Here is a 19962-nt window from a genome sequence, read left to right as displayed (position 1 = left end):
TATGTTAGGGGATCACGTAAAATGACCAGGGTATCGTCTAGATGTGCATATACTATAGTATTCATTGTACAGAAATAAGGGGATCACGTAAAATGATCAGGGGATCATTTAGATGTACATATACTATAGTTTTCATTGAACAGAAATAAGGGGATCACGTTAGATTACATGGATATCATGTAGATGTACATTTTCTTTTTCATTTTGGAACAGATATGATGGGATCACGTAAAATGACCAGGGGATCATCTAGAGTAGATGTACAAATACTATAGTTTTCATTGAACAGAAATATAGGAATCACGTAAGATTACAAGGGGATCATGTAGATGTTCATATACTCTTTTATATTAAGGAACATATATGAGGGGATCACGTAAAATGATGAGAGGATCATCTAAATGTACATATAAGTACTATAGTTTTCATTGAGCAGAAATAAGTGGATCACGTAAGATTATCGCGACGTTCCAGCTTTACTGGTGGAGGGCGACCTCAGGTACCCTTCCGTGCATTATTTCAGGCACGAACGGGCACCTGATAAGAACCACCGACGTTCCGTAAGCAAGCTGGATAGCTTCATCACATGAAAGAATCCAAAGTCCCTGTCGGGATTCGAACCCAAAGCGGTGAGGGGCAAGTAGTTTGAAGTCAACGACCTTAACCACTTGTCCACGGACGCAAATAGTATCTATACATCTAGATGATCACCTGGTTATCTTACGTGATCCCCTTACTTCTGTTCAATGAAAGCTATAGTATAATTATGCACATCAAGATGATAACCTGATCCTTTTACGCGATGCCCTCATATCTGTTCCATAATGAAAAAGAGTATGTACACATAGATGGCCGACTTACCTGATCTCCTTATTTCTTTCTGTTCAGTGAAAACTATACTATGTGTTCATCTATATGATCCGCTGGTCATCTTATGTGATCCCCTTATTTATGTTCAATGAATATTATAGTATATGTACATCTAGATGATACCCTTGCCATATTACGTGATCCCCTGATTTCTTTTCAATGAATACTATAGTATATGTACATCTAGATGATCCCATTCTCATATTACGTGATCCCTTATTTCTGTTCAATGAATACTATAGTATGTGTACATCTAGATGATCCCCTGGTCATCTTACGTGATCCCTTATTTCTGTTCAATGAATACTATAGTATGTGTACATCTAGATGATCCCCTGGTCATCTTACGTGATCCCTTATTTCTGTTCAATGAATACTATAGTATGTGTACATCTAGATGATCCCCTGGTCATCTTACGTGATTCCCTTATTGCTGTTCAATGAATACTATTGTTCGAGGGTTGTTCAAAAAGTAATAGGACTGCAGCTTTACTGTTCACACTTGTTTATTTACGTACATAATATTACAAGACACACATATCGGAACATGATCTCTATATACAGTGAAAAAAAAACAATACAAAATGTTAACAAATAACAATTCTTTGAATTTTTCAAATGCCAAGGGGTACGAAACTCGGCGCACGCTGACAATACAGTAAATGACGTTCATGACGTCGTTAACTAAATGCAAAATATAACAAGTGTCATCCATCCTGAAAGTATTTTTCCTAGTGTTCTAGGTGATTGAATCATGTTCATATGATCAGGTCTCATATGTGGAAATATAGCGAGAAAGAAACCGATCACAATTTCGTTCAACTCTCCAAGAAAAATGCCCGATCGTTGGCCATTCTCCACTTTTCTCGAATATTTTAAGTAAACTGGGAATTCAACAAGCATGGACTTTTAATGCTAAATTGTGCAAAATTGATTTAAGTTACTATTTTTCACATCATACGTTTTTAAATCAATATGATTATATAAAGTTAAATAACAATATGTATAATTGAAAAGTAGCATCTATTAAAATAAAATTGGGGGAAAATACTACTAATCATTACCGTTAATCATTATTATATCAATTTATTTAAACCAAGTATATCCAATGAGAGACAATGAAATAGTGTTTGATAGAATGGTTTTATATACAATCCTTTGGTGAAAACTTAAGTAGACACGAAGCAGACAAAAAGAGTGCCGGACAGTCCGCGTGCCGTTTACCGTCGATCTATTTACAGCGTTTTTGCAATTAACGTCACAATGTTCCGCTTTCATTCTCACAATTTCCTGTAAGAGATTTTGAATTCGCCGTTTTTAAATTGATTGTACCTGCTGAAAACGAGTGTCCTGATGGCAGGATAATTTTCCTTTCTTAATTTTATCATTTTGTATGTATCTGAAAGAATATTGCCAATTCGTTGACACAATTTAACGATAACACGAATTTCTGTTTGTTACTGAGTGCCACATTTCTACATTTACCGCCAGCTGTTCAAAACTAAATAATTATGCCATTTCATGCCTGAATGACGTCAAATTTAGATATATAATGTCACTTAGATAAGAAAAAATTTGTTGGTGGAATATATGGACAAACGGAGTATAATTATATATGAATTAATAAGAAGTACAACATAGCTTCAATAACTATTTTTATGTGCTGCGCCGGTGCGTGTTACCATGGTTATTCAATATCACAGGAAACGCGCTTTTATCACAATAAATGAAATAAACTTATGCATACATTGTAGAAAAACATTTTACGATCCCTATACATATGAAAGTATTTTAAATTGGATGGAATATGAATATGCAAGACTCTCAGTCCTATTACTTTTCGAACAACCTTCGTATATGTACATCTAGATGATCCCCTTGTCATCTTACGTGATCCCCTTATTTCTGTTCAATGAATACTATAGTATATGTATATGTAGATGATTCCCTTGTCACCTTACGTGATCCCCTTATTTCTTTTCAATGAATACTATAGTATATGTACATCTAGATGATCCCCTTGTCACCTTACGTGATCCCCTTATTTCTGTTCAATGAATACTATAGTATATGTAAATCTAGATGATCCCCTTGTCACCTTACGTGATCCCCTCATTTCTTTTTAATGAATACTATAGTATATGTACATCTAGATGATACCATTGTCATCTTACGTGATTACGTGATCCCTTTATGTCTGTTCAATGAAGTCTATAGTATATGTACATCTACGTGATCCCCTTGTCATTTTACGCGATCCCCTCATATATGTTCCATAATGAAAAAGAGTATATACCTCTATATGATCTCCTGGTAGTATATGTACATGTAGATGATCCCCTTGTCACCTTACGTGATCCCCTTATTTCTTTTCAATGAATACTATAGTATATATAGATCTAGATGATTCCCTTGTCACCTTACGTGATCCCCTTATTTCTGTTCAATGAATACTATAGTATATGTACATCTAGATGATACCCTTGTCATCTAACGTGATCCCTTTATTAAATGTATCTGTTCCATAATAAAAAATAGAATATGTACATCTACATGATCCCCTTGTCATTTTACGCGATCCCCTCATATCTGTTTCAGAATGAAAAAGAGTATGTACACATAGATGATCCCCTTGTCGTCTTATCTGATCTCCTTATTTCTTTCTGTTTAATGAAAACTAAAGTATGTGTTCATCTATATGATCCGCTGGTCATCATAAGTGATCCCCTTATTTCTTTTCAATGAATACTATAGTATATGTACATCTAGATGATACCCTTGTCACCTTACGTGATCCCCTTATTTCTGTTCAATGAATACTATTGTATATGTACATCTAGATGATACTATTGTCATCTTACGTGATCCCCTTATTTCTGTTCAATGAATACTATAGTATATGTACATCTAGATGATCCCCTTGTCACCTTACGTGATCCCCTTATTTCTGTTCAATGAATACTATAGTATATGTACATCTAGATGATCCCCTTGTCACCTTACGTGATCCCCTCATTTCTGTTCAATGAATACTATAGTATATGTACATCTAGATGATCCCCTTGTCACCTTACGTGATCCCCTTATTTCTGTTCAATGAATACTATAGTATATGTACATCTAGATGATACCATTGTCATCTTACGTGATCCCTTTATTTCTGTTCAATGAAGTCTATAGTATATGTACATCTACATGATCCCCTTGTCATTTTACGCGATCCCCTCATATATGTTCCATAATGAAAAAGAGTATGTACATCTATATGATCTCCTGGTAGTATATGTACATGTAGATGATCCCCTTGTCACCTTACGTGATCCCCTTATTTCTTTTCAATGAATACTATAGTATATGTACATCTAGATGATCCCCTTGTCACCTTACGTGATCCCCTTATTTCTGTTCAATGAATATTATAGTATATGTACATGTAGATGATACCATTGTCATCTCACGTGATCCCTTTATTTCTTTTCAATGAATACTATTGTATATGTACATCTAGATGATACCATTGTCATCTTACGTGATCCCTTTATTTCTGTTCAATGAAGTCTATAGTATATGTACATCTACATGATCCCCTTGTCATTTAAGCGATCCCCTCATATATGTTCCATAATGAAAAAGAGTATGTACATCTATATGATGTCCTGGTAATATATGTACATGTAGATGATCCCCTTGTCACCTTACGTGATCCCCTTATTTCTTTTCAATGAATACTATAGTATATTTACATCTAGATGATCCCCTTCTCACCTTACGTGATCCCCTTATTTCTGTTCAATGAATACTATAATATATGTACATCTAGATGATACCATTGTCATCTTACGTGATCCCTTTATTTCTTTTCAATGAATACTATAGTATATGTACATCTAGATGATACCATTGTCATCTTATGTGATCCCTTTATTTCTGTTCAATGAAGTCTATAGTATATGTACATCTACATGATCCCCTTGTCATTTTACGAAATACCCTCATAGCTGTTCCATAATGAAAAAGAGTATGTACATCTATATGATCTCCTGGTCATCGTAAGTGAGCCCCTTATTTCTTTCTGTTCAATTAAAACTATATTAAATGTACATCTACATGATCCCCTTGTCATCTACGTGATCCCCTTATCATCTTACGTGATACCTTTATTTATTTTCAATGAATACTATAGTATATGTACATCTAGATATTCCCTTTGTATTCTTACATGATCTCCTTACATCTGTTCCATAATAAAAAAAAAGAGTTTATGTACATATAGATGATCCCCTTGTCATTTATTTGATCCCCTCATATATGTTCCAGAATGAAAAGGAGTATATACATCTAAATGTCACCTGGTCATCTTACGTGATCCCCTTATTTCTGTTCAATGAAAACTATAGTATATGTACATCTAGATGATCCCTTTGTCATTTTATTTGATCCCCTTACATCTGATATGTAATGAAAAAAAGTTTATGTACATCCAGATGATCTTGTAATCTTACGTGATCCCCTTATTTCTGTTCCATGAAAACTATAGTATATGTACATCTAGATAATCCCCTGGGCATCTTACGAGTTACCCCTATATCTTTTCCATAATAAAAATGTTTATATGTATTTCCCTCACATATGTTCTTTTAGAACTACAGTGTTTATACACCTTAAAGACCAGATGACCCTTCTTCATATATATTCCATCACTACTAATGTATATTTACATCTAGATGATTCCCTGCTCATCCTACATTAACCTCTCATGCATCTTCTATAAAAACTAGTATATGTTCATGCAGATGATCTCTTGGTCCTCTTATAATGTGATTACTCATATATCTTTAATGAACATAAGTATACATTGTGTACAAGTGCATTCAGATGATCCTATAATAATCTTACTTGATATCCTAACATAGGTTCATCTGCTGATTAAATTATTAGGCATATGAATGAAAAACCATTATTCTACAGTTGTATGTCCTGAAGTTTAAAGCCTGTTTCCATTTTCTAGACATATGCATAAATTTATTAGGGGGATTAAGCATATGCACTTACATACAGTAACACTGATAATTTCCACAGATTTATAGTCTATTTTAATCATGATGATAACGCTTTATAAGAAATTCGTGCTTTATTTAAAGGCGGGGCTAAATATGCAAAGTGTACTCTTACTCGGTCCCTTTTACCGTTTACCGTCTCGCATGCATGCTTGTGTGCGCTTTTGAAAGAGCTGAATATAAGATGATGGTAAACACTGAATGGCAAAAACCACTCATCGAGTTATAAACTACCGTATACCGTATTCACTGAAGAAGGCTTAAAACCTTATTTGGGATGAGAGCTCTCAAATATTTCTATGGATTAAATTTTATTTTTCATGAAGAAAAAATAACTTATATATATATCGTGATGACTAAGTAATTTCAAGCAATGGAATGGGTTAATATATAAAACAGATGGAGAATGGAAGAAACAAAGTTTAATATTTCAACACTATAAAGTAATTTCTAATGTGATTGTACATTGTCCTTATAACAACAACAAAATCATGAACAACAAACATTAGCAAAACTAATTTAACCATTTAAGCATTTGGTCGATGCAATTTTTTTGTGTTGAAAAAAATGGTCAGAGAGGTTAAACATTTATATATTATTGAGGTAACGTGTTATTATCATGAATTTGTTTTAATCACCACCATATTCTTTATTTAGTTTCGACAACATACTACAATGTAGCTATAAAATGGTATCTTGATGTTTTCAACCTTGTATTATCCATTGTAAATTCGACCATTAACTTCATTTTCCTTGTTTGCATGTCTACCCAATTTACATATTCTTTCGTTATCTTTATTTTCTGTACGCCATAATTGAAGTAACGCTACAAATCCTGTTTGAAGTAAACTAGCTTACTTAATCATTACTTGAATAACAAATACAAATACGAGTATAGATTTATTAATGTTGGTTTTTTTATAACTTCAAGTTAATTGAATAATTGAAGTAATCCTGAAATAGTCTTTGCTAAATACTGCATTGAAGGTCAATTAATTATGTTACTATTAAAACAAAAGATTAATCTAAGAAGCAGAAATGAAACAGTCTTAATTATAATAATCATATTTAACCTGATTTTAGCAAAAAAGTGAAAACATTTATGATTTAATTTACAATGCTTTAATAGACATTTGTTTGGTCACTACGGGTAATACATCCTTCCAACGACCTTCATAGAGTATTGTCTTAAAATAGTTACAGTGCAAGGTATAGCGACTCTAGCAGTGACAACTTATTTGTTTACCAATGCAAGAAAATAAACATTTCATACTAATTGTAACTTTATGATTATAGCGGGGATTTGCCTCATGGATCCTACAAACCATGTAAACCTTTAGACCACAAACATCTTCCTAAAGCAAAAAGCGTACAGTAATGATAGACTATTTGATTTAACTATGTCAGAAAAATGTTATAAAGTAACAGGTTTAGCTGATTGGTTACCTTGCAATGTCGCTCCACCCCATTTATTATCCAGTTTGCAATATCGCGGAAATGTATCCATGCTATTATAACAGTCGTCGACATGACTGGTGACTGGCTATAGTCAAGTTACTGATGACACCACGTTTTCAAATTCCAACAATCATCTTCCAGCGAAATAATATATGATTTCCCCGAAAAAGAACATATTGTAGAAAAATATTGCAAGTGTTTGCAATAAGACCTTGAAACGATAAAACCACAGGTCTTGCTTGATATCGTATTTACTCAACTGTTGAAATAACCTTCATAATGCAAATGCACAGTTTTGCTACGTGATAAAAATTGTCATATCGTGTGTGGCACGTCCTTAACATAGACAATCAGCTTAAACGTTTACTTTAATTCCATCACATAGTTCCCTTTACGAAATATTTAATAGCGTTCCTTTAAATGTTAAGCGATACACAAAGTATTTCAAACAGGATAGAGGTTTGTCAAGCGTATATACTTCATGCTGTTAACGTATATATTGATCTGTGAAAATCGTACATAAAGCTTATTACATTATTCAAGGTGTGCAAAAACAGGAACGAGCGTATGTCAGCGAGTTAGATAAAACACCCATAAGCGTCACTTATCCGAAACTCCTCGGACATTATTTACGGTGCTGTGACCATTTGACCATAAGCAATTTAACTGCACATTGAGGGGAAACAATTGGTTATAACGGGATTATTTACGGGAGATTAACATATAAAACAAGATCAAATTCTAATTCCAAACTATTTATATTAAAGTCCACGTAGGCATTTATTCTTATGGATGAAGTCAAATACCGTGTGAAAGTAACATAGGTCAATTCCTTTACAAAGTTTAGCAAGTTAAACGTGAAAGAAGATAAAGAACAGAAAAGACAACAAAAATTCTAAAAACATTTGATCATAAAACAGCTCAGACAGCATTGTTACTGAATGACACGAGAATTAACATGCCTTACCTAATTTGACTCTAACAAAACTATAATTATTAGAATATTGGCGTGTGCCAACGACGTTACATATACATGTACTTACATAAACATAGCAAATCAATTTATCATAAATCTACATTGAAATATATTGCTGTGGAAATTGGAATAATTGTCCAAAATGATCACATTGTATTATCAGCCTTTGTATGCTCATTGATAACATAAAGTTCTGATTATTCATATTTAACACATCAAATATTATGTGTTTTTAAGTGTTCATAAGTGTCTAACATTGAACTGTTTTTGTTCATACATTACATCAAATGATATTACAATATATATTATATAATGATAATAATTGTCTTATATAATATGTCAAATGGTTCTTACCTACAAATACGATACTTTAATGCAATACTAGTATCAAGGGTTGATAAATCAATTTAACACTGCGGTTAATTTACATTCTTCTGTAGCCTATATTTGTTTTTCAGATAAATGCATGTTACTTTACTCATTTGTAAAATGTCACTCTTTCATTTAATTCAGAATGCTAGCTACTTGACAATTTTATTACGGTTGTGTATGCAAAACAGCGTCTCCTAAAACAAATTTTGGCTAAACGTTTTGTCTCATAAAACTATTAACTGTTTTAGATTGGATTTTCATTAAATATTAGAACTTGTATATATTAGTATTTGTTTGATCAGCGTGATTTATTGCAGTCCTGATTTTGCTATAGTAGAAAACATTTTCATCCTAAATATTTCCGCAGTCGCGCGTAACACAACGCGAGGTGAAATATTTTCAGTAGACTGGAAAAATACTGCTTTTTCACACCTACATTAATAATAAATGTATTATAAAACCATATTACCATAATAAACACTATTTATTGCATGGATAAACAACATTTTTCATATCAAAGATGTGCGTAATTGACCTCAAAATGAAATGACAATATCAAATAACCCGAGCCATGATATTACAATAATAATGTAAATATATTTTATTAATTTGTACAGAATTAATACAGCAGTGCAAACTTGCCAATCAATAACATGGCCGTTTGTAAAGCGACTTTAGGTGATGATACAAAGTTAAAAGATTTAAAATCCCGAATTCCATTTTTTTTTTATTTTAGGCAAAGTCAGATACATTGATTCAAGTTCAAGTTTCCAAAAGTCAGCTAACTGGTTTTATTGAGTGAGAGAAAGTTTAAACGCCACTGTCAAGATTTGGGAGGTTTTAAACAAGTGTATCACAAGACTTGTGTATCTCAGTTATTTACCCTTAGCGTTCCAGTAATAAAACGCTTTGGGTCAAATTTAAGAAACTGCCTTTATTAGCCTCGTTTCCGAAGAATATGGTAGCTAGTGTTATGATTCCCTCGGTATTAGATATATTCTTTTTGGTTTACCTTTTCAGTTAAGCTTTTTGTGGTCATTTACTTCAAAACCAACAACGCTACTACATCTCATCAAAGGTCAAAGCTCAAGGCCATCAGAACATGTAATAGCAAAACATAAAATTGGTAATTAAATCAAAGTGCATGTGAGAAAAGTGGAACGACAACTCTAGTTAATCTTATATCCTGTACTTCAGACGGATCAGTTATAAAGCTTTACAGCTTATGATACAACACGTATTTTAATGCCAATTCAAATCTAAATTACGTTATGAAATTTGGTGATTGCGCCTCCGTCAAACTAAAACTGCTTGCTATATTCGATTTAATCCGAGTTAGCTTAGAAAACCAGCAAACCAAGTATGTTATAACAATATCCAACTTTTCCTACCTCCGTAAATGTTATATAACATTTTTTTACAAGACTTTGGTAAACAAATAAGCGACGATTTTATCTGTTTAATGGTAAAAAAACTACTTCTTTAAATCTTAAGTAATCTTTAAATTAAATATCGTGCCTACGCGCGAAATATAGTCTGCTTTGGTGATTTTTTTTTTCAAATAAAAAATGACAAAAAGGGGTTTGTTTTCAATATGTTCCGACAAACTGATTTAAGTACAAAAATGACACCCAACAATGACATGTTACAGCTTTTATTTATTTATTTATTTATTTATTTATTTATTTATTTATTTATTTATTTATTTATTTATTTATTTATATTCAAATTTACATGTTACATCATCGGAAACTTACCAATATCGTCAATAAATTAAATTATTTCAAATAAAATGAAAATGGTCCTCCAAAACACAGAAATGAAAAACACGACAAAAGACCACAATTAAACGTCCGAAAAAAGTAGAAATATTAACATTATGATTGCATTTAAGATATAAATTATTGATAGGTTAAATTATATGTCATATCTAACACACGTTCTTTTTGCAAGTGGTGAGAAGACCACCTCTGTATTCTTTAAAAAACTAACTTCATAATTATACAAATATTTAAACCGTGTTAAAGAAGGAGTAGTACCGAAACTACTCAAATCTGACATCAAATTTGTTAAAACAATATAAATTAACAAGAAGACAACTTATAAGCTACTTACCCTACCACAGTATTTTATCCGACCAACTTAAACACACCTTGATCAACTATTAAAGTGTCTACTTTATTTCTAACCGAAATTATTCAAAATATGTGAAATTAAAACCAGCTATAAAATATCTTTTGACTGATTATATAGTGTATGCAACCTCCGTTTAAATGAAATTAAACAAGTTTATCGTTAAATAGGTAACACGACACGAGACTTTCTTTATAGTACAATTTGCTTACCGTACATAAAAAAATAAAGTTTATATAGATGATAGTCCGAACTAGATTCAGAAACATTTTTGTCGTTGTTTTAAATAAATTCTAGTTTGCTTATCACAATGCTTATATCGTGTACAACATTAAAGACCATATAATTTTTTATAAGAATTTAAAAAAAAACATTTGAAATTACCAGCAGAAAAAAAGCAACAACAATAAAAACATTTTCATAAGGCAAACCACAATGCAGTTAAAAAAGCAGAATTATGCATTCAATTATGGTGAACACTCGTAAGAAATCACATTTATGCAAAAAATTAAGAATCATAAATTTATAAGCATGTAATGATGTTACGAAATCACATAATGAAAATTAATATCTAAAAAGAAGACATAATGAATAAACCATTTCATTTGCAGACCCCAAGATTTTTTATACACGTCAGTCGCCGTTATAAAAATACACCATTCTGACGTCAAGAACGTACAAGACACATAATATGAATGCTAAGTGTGCATGATCAATTTTCAAATTATAAGTCGCAGATTTGCAGAAATATATTGTTCCCTGTGATTATTTTACCTATTCTTCCAAAACAATGATACATATATAATTTGTTTGTAATTCTGTTTGAAATGGTCTTATACTTATTTATTTATTTGGAAATGTGTTCTTCAATGTGTTAAGTAAGTCGGTAGAATTATAATAGTAATATGGAAATACAAACAATTCTCGTGTAAAGGTACAAAAATGTTTAATTTAAAGTTCTATATATATGTTTTATGCGAACCGGATATCTAGTCCAATGCAAACGTACATAGAAATTAATTGACACATTGTATTGTACTTCTGTATGTGTAATTTACGAATATTAGCTGTCATGTAATTGTATATAGATGTATTATTGATACATTGCAATTCTTTGTGTATTATATGTATAATAGGTTAATTAAGTAACACGATGATTATAAAGGCTATACATTTGTAAGTTTCAAATCATACACTGGTCTTACTTGTATCAAGTTTGAAGCATTATATGTGTTCAAAGTATAGTTTAGAAGTAACATTTGTTTTGTTTTGTTTGTATAATTTCAATATTTTGTGCCATATTACTATTGCAATAAATCAAGACCATATAGCTTAGATTAGTAAATGTAATACAAAGACCAGTGTATGGAAGAGAATTTTAAGTATACTATGTAATCGATGCTGACAATGTCTCTCCCGTGATTGCAAGCCTAATACATACACGAAGTATTTCTTATTATTATATATTTGAATGTAGAATCTCTCAAAAAGTAAATAACTTGTAAATTAAATATATAATCAATGGTAACCATTATAATAATGAAAGAAAAGAAATACTTGCAGTCACGTCATCTTGCTATGTAATTAGTTATTTACTTATGCATACATGTTATTGTATATATTATGAATGCTTGTACATGACTCTTTTGAGAGTTAATTTGCAAAATAAAGATTCTTCTTCTTCTTCTACAAGACACATAATATGAATGCTAAGTGTGCATGATCAATTTTCAAATTATAAGTCGCAGATTTGCAGAAATATATTGTTCCCTGTGATTATTTTACCCATTCTTCCAAAACAATGATACATATATAATTTGTTTGTAATTCTGTTTGAAATGGTCTTATACTTATTTATTTATTTGGAAATGTGTTCTTCAATGTGTTAAGTAAGTCGGTAGAATTATAATAGTAATATGGAAATGCTATGTATTCTGATTAGAAACTGCCTTTTTAATATGTGTCACTACAGAAGAAAATGAGTTTTTCTTTAAGTTGAAAATGTCATAATTACTGTTCACGCCTTTTCATGTATCACTTAAAAGCGGGCATATCGGGAACATATTTGATATATATCATGAAAACTTATAACGATAATAATATATATATTTATGACATATTTATGATTTGTGACTTTCATTGATGATCAATAAAAGTGATTTATGTAATGTCATGGTAAACAGAGAATGTATCATTGCTTATCCAACCGTGTCAGTCATTCACATTAGTTAATGTATATATAGACATTTACAATAGGCCCTTTAAATACCATAAGTTCTATATCTGAATGTATTGATACTGTACAAGTCACATGGCAACCATTTTAGCTTTAATGTTAGGGAAATACTTCAGGTGCTCCGCCTTTCACGAGCTGGCATCTAATTTGAACCACCGGCCAGCGTATGCTTACTGGATAGTTTCCTGATAATAACCATGCTCCCTGTCGGGATTCTATTCGAAAGCAATGATGGGTTGATGATTTTATATCACTGACCTTAACCACTTGTACAACAAAGCTGAAATGACTGGCAGATTATCACAGTATGATATTGCTGATTTAACGACTCTGTCCCCTTATATTGGGAACCTATATGTATAAAATAACATTGTTTTTTGGGGGTAATAAAAGTATATACACTTATTGTGTGTTTGACTAATGATATGTTACTTTAAATAACGCAAAGAAGAGGCTTAAATCTCGCGTAAAGATTGTCCATCTTTCTATAAATCATTTTCCCAGTCATTTATACAAAAGGAATATTATAAAATGACATGTATGAAATGCACGAAGTAAAAAACATTAACATTAAACGTGACAAAAATACATTGTATTTTTATTATATTCATGTAAAAATCACGAATATATTACATGTATATTGAAATATTACAGATATATTTGATATACCGATGACTCTAAATGGCATGTGAATTCATTTAATTTTCTTATTTTTTTCAATTATTTACGCCCACATTTTTTAATCATCACCCTTGTTGAAGTATGTTTTTATCTATAGAACATGTGAAATTAAACTCTAGGTTAACACTTGCTGATAAAATGTACATTACATCGACAACTTTGATTAGATTAAGCAAATAACAGGAGAAGGCACCCATATAGAATATTTGCTTCGCTTACACTGCATAAGTTTTACGGACTCATGTACAGAAATGAAAGACAAACTTTTTTTTCATTTTCGTTATTTCATATGTACATCTGATATAAAGAGCCTGATTGTCCAATGCGAAACAACCCTAAAGTCTTAGATCACTATCTAGAACATTGTTCATGTTTATTGTTAACATTACATTCTCAAAATTGAACTGAATTAATCCAGAAGATAGTAAGATAAAAGAAACACACGTGTTTTTACAATCTAAAATAAAAACAGCAACATTTTTTGCCCGCAACTTCAAAAACATAATCTGTGTCGTAATATGAACGTGAAAAGATGCTTTTACTACAAAAGTCATTTAAATTGACACTTTATCACCAAGTTTTAATGACTTACATTACTTTGAAGCAATAATACGAGACGTAATTGATATATAATGAAATGCTATACTCTGATATAAAGTACACCGACAGCATTTTATCTTTAGATAGTTGACTTTTACTAATGTTCAAACGAAAAAGAAAAGATTGATGTGTAATTATTTAAGAATGTTGAATTGATCTTTATGGACGTGTAAAGTTGGTGTATGTAAAACAATTGAATTGATGTAATTTCAAACAATATTTAGGTCGAAGAAAGTGTGCAAGAGTGCATGAGCCACTAGCACAGAAAATGACGGCTTGAAAGGCAGGCCATTTGTTTGGCACTGTCAGCCCTTTTAGTGGTTTAATGGCTACATCTTTGTCATATTGTCTCGGTTTACTGTACATAGAAGTCCTCATAGGCCATCATACAGTTATCTATTTTTGGCTCAAAATAATACATGTATATTTGGCTCATATTAAATAATATAATACTCCTTGGAAATTGCATGGAGGTAGTTCATCACCACTTTGTGCTTCAAAATTAATCATGTAAAGACTTGACTTCTGACATGTCCGGGGTACGTACTAGACAGCGGGAGCTGCATTTAGTGCCTAAAGGGGCGGATAACCCTCATTCAGCATAGATCTCATCATATTCATAAAGCGTTTAAGATAAAATAGTTTATTATGTATTTGGCGGAGAATGTGGAAACAGTGTGGAAATGTACATATATATTCAAATAATTTAAAGACTATCTTATCTACAGGTGGTTTTATGTCCTCGTCGAAATTTGAAGCGTCTTTTAAAAGTGTGTATTTGTTTAGGCAGATCAAATAAAACATAATGAAAGTATTGTAAATGAAAGAAAATAAGAATATGTCTTTGATACGATTAATGGTTGACACCAGAGGATTTAAAACTTCTTAAGGTCTGGATGTCTAGATTTGTTGATTTTAAATGATTACTTCAAATGGATTCATTGTATCATTGTTTGGATGAACACGATGCCCAAATTACCGTTTGAGTATACAAAACTGTTGACACCTGTTACCAAAAGCAAAATTAGCTAGCTTTTGTGAGCTCGAATGAAAAAATAGTCTTTGCAATAATATATAGCAGGAGTGTGTTTATTTCTGTCCCTATATATATTTTGTTTGTTATCTTTCTTTTAAAAGAGATGCAATTTGTAAAAAGACCTTGCTAAAAGACGATTTTTGGTGAGATAATATAATAAACTTCCCTCTATATTTATTATAAACAATATATTTATTATTTTGCGACACTATAACACTTACATAAATGGGTCTGTTGAACTAAGTTATTAGTATAACCGAATTCGATTTGATATAAAATCGGCACACCATGACAATTGTTGTTTACAGTCCCTTTATTTTGCCCTATTTCATTTAAAAATAAACATTAAAGTGAATATTTTCTCATGGCTTTCAAGCTTTGTTAAACAGATTAAAATGCAAATTAGAGGATGTAATTATAACTGAAATTAGATGACGATTAATTTAGAGAATGTTCATGGGTTATGTTGCAATATAACATACAGCAAAGGTCTCCTGTATTTTCAGTATAATCCTGCCATTGCAATACATGTATTTTAGCGCAGGGCTTTTTTGCATGCTAATTGTTCATAATACAAATATTCTTTCCATACAAAATGTCGAGTTATAAACATGTCACTGTATAAGATTGTACTTTTAAATGATATATTATACAGTTTGATTATGACAATCCAAAATCCAAATCTTTAGTCTTCCGGCTAATTGATAATCACCAAAATTGTCCTACATTACTAGTTTTACAAAATCTATAATTAATAGATTATATAAAAAAGTAGAACTTGCATTCGCATTCAGCGATCTAATGAACTTCTACGGTGTTTCATATTTTGATATAAGTATATGAAATTAAATTACACTGATAAAAAAGAAAAATGACACAAAAGATCGATGCGTGAGGCAACTGCAACACCCAAATTATGTCATTTCTAATTATAAGTAATATATAACATAAAAACAAAGCACCCATTGCTCCCACATGTTTCGTGTCACACTTGAGACAAAAGATATTATTTAGTTACAAAATACGGTTTTAGTATGTTTTAATTTGTTACATTAATTAAACACACAAATCTAACATTCGTTTATCAGTTCTGTGGTGATTTTGTAATAGTTTTTTGTAGAATGTTCTAGATTTATAGCTTTAAGTTTCAGTATTCTGAAGATGACGATAGAAACAATTAATGATATTTTTATGTCAAATACTTATGTGTTGTTTATGGCACTTGGTGCGTTGATATTGTTAGTGTTAACGATTAAGAACCATGAAAAATAGATGACTGTAGTTTTTGTATTTTGTAGCATTAGTATAACCCACGGATAATCATGAAATGGGAATTAGGTAAAAATGGAACAGATGTAAATCTAATAAGCAATTTACTATACCAAGTATTTGGTTCCAAAGTAATAACAGTTCACTAAATGTGCTAACGATTTCCGCAGGCTAGCACACAACTTGTCTACGGACGCACGCTGTTATCGGGTGAATGAGCATGCATACCATTATATTGGGCAAAATTTGTTTGTCGAGACTTAAGTCACTTAATTTCGTGGTTGACCTGATCCTCGAATTCTACGGAAATTAATCCTCCACGAATGATAATGGTTTCACATTACCTTTGGCTGTTTTCATATAAGAACAAAAATCCTAAGGTTAAAAAGGAGCAAAAGAAGAGAGTATTGTATGTCTCAAGGTAAAACATGAAATTGTTTTAAAATCAATCTATTAACAGAGCAACTTTGACCAAAAATTTAAGCTAAAAATGGGCATCGTTGAATAATATAATGCTTCCAGAAAAATTCCTTACAAATGTATTTTGTATTCTAAATGTAGTAACCTTTTAAGATGTTTTACTAGTGGGGCTACACGACGACGACGAAGACAACATCGACGAACAAGCAATCATAATGATACAACTTTTTCCTAGACACAGGGGAGCTGAAAGTGCACATATGCTGAACAATTGTTAACATTTTATTTAATCTATGAGATGAATATACATGTATGTTCTGAAATCTTTGAATGGTCACAGGATTCCCTTAAACACACAAAATCCAGTGCAAATATAACTACAATCTGATATTGTGATAAAATATATACTTACATTACAGTTGAGTTTTATATCCAAAGAAAACATTTTTGAAAACAAAAACGAGCTATGACAATTCAAAAACACTTCATTTAAAAATCTATGATTTCAATGAAATGCATTGCAGATCATGAAAAGCGGCACATTGAAAAGAACTCGTGTTAAAGATAAAGGATAACCAACTCTTTTGAGTTAAACAGACAATCTGTATATATTTACAATCCTATATCTATTATTTGCATTTTTTTTCTGTGGGAAAATATTCTCATCAGATTTCATTTTAATTGAATTCAAGTAAATTATAACATTTGCCCGATATTGGTTTTCTGGTTTGCTGATTTCTATACATATTATTTATTAAAATAAGTTTCATACAAATATTGTTGTAGGTATATAAGTTGGATGTTGGATTCTGATAATGACAGTTTAGTATAATTATACCTTTTTAAAATTGAAATACTGAGATATATGATAAAACTTACAATATAAAATAGCACATATTTACACAGTTCTAGTATTTATGATTTTTATCACGAACATATAGAACTATAGTAGTATTGTTTTTCAAGCCATTTATGTAACAAAAGTTATTATAAAGTGATAATATGAAGAAGAAGAAGAAGAAAAGTTTATTTCCAACTTGTACAAATAGAGTACCTCGTTGTTTCAAGTACATATAAAATATTACAAAATTAACAATGTCACAATGATAAGGAGCTAATATGAAAAATATGTCAGCTAATTCAACATACTGCAGTAGAGAATAACAAAGTGTGCAAATGTATAGAATGCAAAATGCATACACTATACAGATAATTTAAACAATCATTATTAATTATTGTACTTTAACAAATATTTAAATTTATCAACACTCCTAACAAAGATTCAAAGTATATTTGACTTTATTACTTAAATTAACTGACAGTACTAAATAGCTTAATTTATTGTAGTTCTTAGTATTACTATTGATTAACCTGTACTATTTAAGACACATGCTTGGAGAATGGAAAAAAAAAATATTTCTTATAGCAATGTATTTATAAGTCCGATACGAATTCGACCAGCAAGGTAAATGTATTTAGAAAGGTTTTTTAAAGTGACGTTATTTTTCGAATTAAGTAGCTGTGTAAATTTGTACATGCTAGGACGCCTATAAAAATAAGGTTTGATGTACTGTAGACGCAAAGTTTGATAAGCGTTACATTTAAGAATAAAATGGTACTCGTCCTCAATGTCGGATGTTCCACATATTAGACACGTTCGTTGTGTTCTTTCAATACGATTTCTACCATGTCTGCCGGTTTCTATACGTAACGTGTGAGCTGACACACGAATTCGTGTCAATGATTGACGTAATTTTTTCGTTTTAATTTTATTTAAGTAATCACTGATGACGAACTCATCCTTAATGTAAACATATAAATTATTTAAAATGTTGTTATCACGCAAACCCGCTCGCCATTGTTGTACGTAACAGTCTATAAGCCGCTGTTTGAATACAGGGAGAAAAAGAGCAACTAATACGCTATCTTGAAAATCCCAGACGTCAGAAAACCCATATTGTGCAAGTAAAAGTTTAACTTTACTGGCCCAAGTTCTCATATTACCGTTTAAACATCTCTTCAACGATTCGTTATACACGTATCTAATTATAATGTTATCCGTATTTAAAAGATGCAGCCAAAATTTTATAATTTGAAAATATCTTGTTATATACAAAGGGTACCGTGCTAATTCCCCGTAAACTGCTGCATTACTAGTGCTTTGTTTCACTCCCAAAATTGCTTTGCAAAAACTCAAATGTATACGCTCTATTTCCTTCGTTTTTGAAAATCCCCATATCGGACAGGCATAATTTAAAATAGAACCTACGAATGCATCAAATAGTTTCATGGATAACGTTGGACTTAGATCGAATTTATTAATGTTACCTAACAATACGTGTTTCGCTTTCAATGCTTTACCAATAACGTATTGGTTATGTAAAACAAATGAACCAGTATAATTAAATACAATGCCCAGATAATTAAAGTCATTCACTATATCTAAAGGTTGATTGTTATAATACCATCGTTCTTCCTGTTTAACCGGACCCCTTTTACGAAATACTACAACTTTAGTTTTATCTATATTAACTTTGAGACCCCAGTAACTACAGTACTCGTATAATTTATTCAAACTATTCTGTAAGTCTTGCGTAGAGTTGCCAATTAAAACCATATCATCGGCAAACATTAATATAATTACACAAACGTCATAAAATGATAAACCTGATGTATTTGTGTCTTGTAAAAAAAGTTCTAAGTCTTCTAAGAAGAGAGCAAACAATGCCGGAGAATTATTGAGGCCCTGTCTGAGACCAATGGATATTTCGAAAAATTCTGAGCACTTATTACAACTCTTAACGCACGATTTAACTATCGCGTACATAGCCTTAAACATTTGTAATATTTTGCC

The 19962-nt window shown here is 31.2% G+C and overlaps 1 protein-coding gene across 5 annotated transcripts in view; it reads right to left on the bottom strand.

Annotated features, from left to right (window-relative positions):
• LOC132734506 (uncharacterized) overlaps positions 1 to 19962 on the bottom strand; it is a 53481-nt gene that overhangs the window by 18877 nt on the left and 14642 nt on the right. Inside the window, exon 1 of one of the 5 annotated variants that reach the window (XM_060721258.1) lies at positions 17521 to 17568. The exons of 2 other annotated variants lie outside the window; for them this stretch is intronic. In XM_060721258.1, coding sequence (XP_060577241.1) covers positions 17521 to 17553 — 33 coding nt within the window. In that variant the 5' untranslated portion in view covers positions 17554 to 17568. Of the gene's footprint in view, positions 1 to 7373; positions 7840 to 10848; positions 10985 to 17520; positions 17569 to 19962 lie in introns of those variants that run through there. 2 more of the 5 variants (XM_060721260.1, XM_060721254.1) reach the window with 2 other exon arrangements.

This window comes from Ruditapes philippinarum, unplaced genomic scaffold (assembly GCF_026571515.1).
Source record: "Ruditapes philippinarum isolate M1 unplaced genomic scaffold, ASM2657151v2 ctg1601_1_1_1_1, whole genome shotgun sequence".
Lineage (NCBI taxonomy): Eukaryota > Metazoa > Mollusca > Bivalvia > Venerida > Veneridae > Ruditapes > Ruditapes philippinarum.
This window is presented reverse-complemented; position numbering and strand designations above follow the sequence as displayed.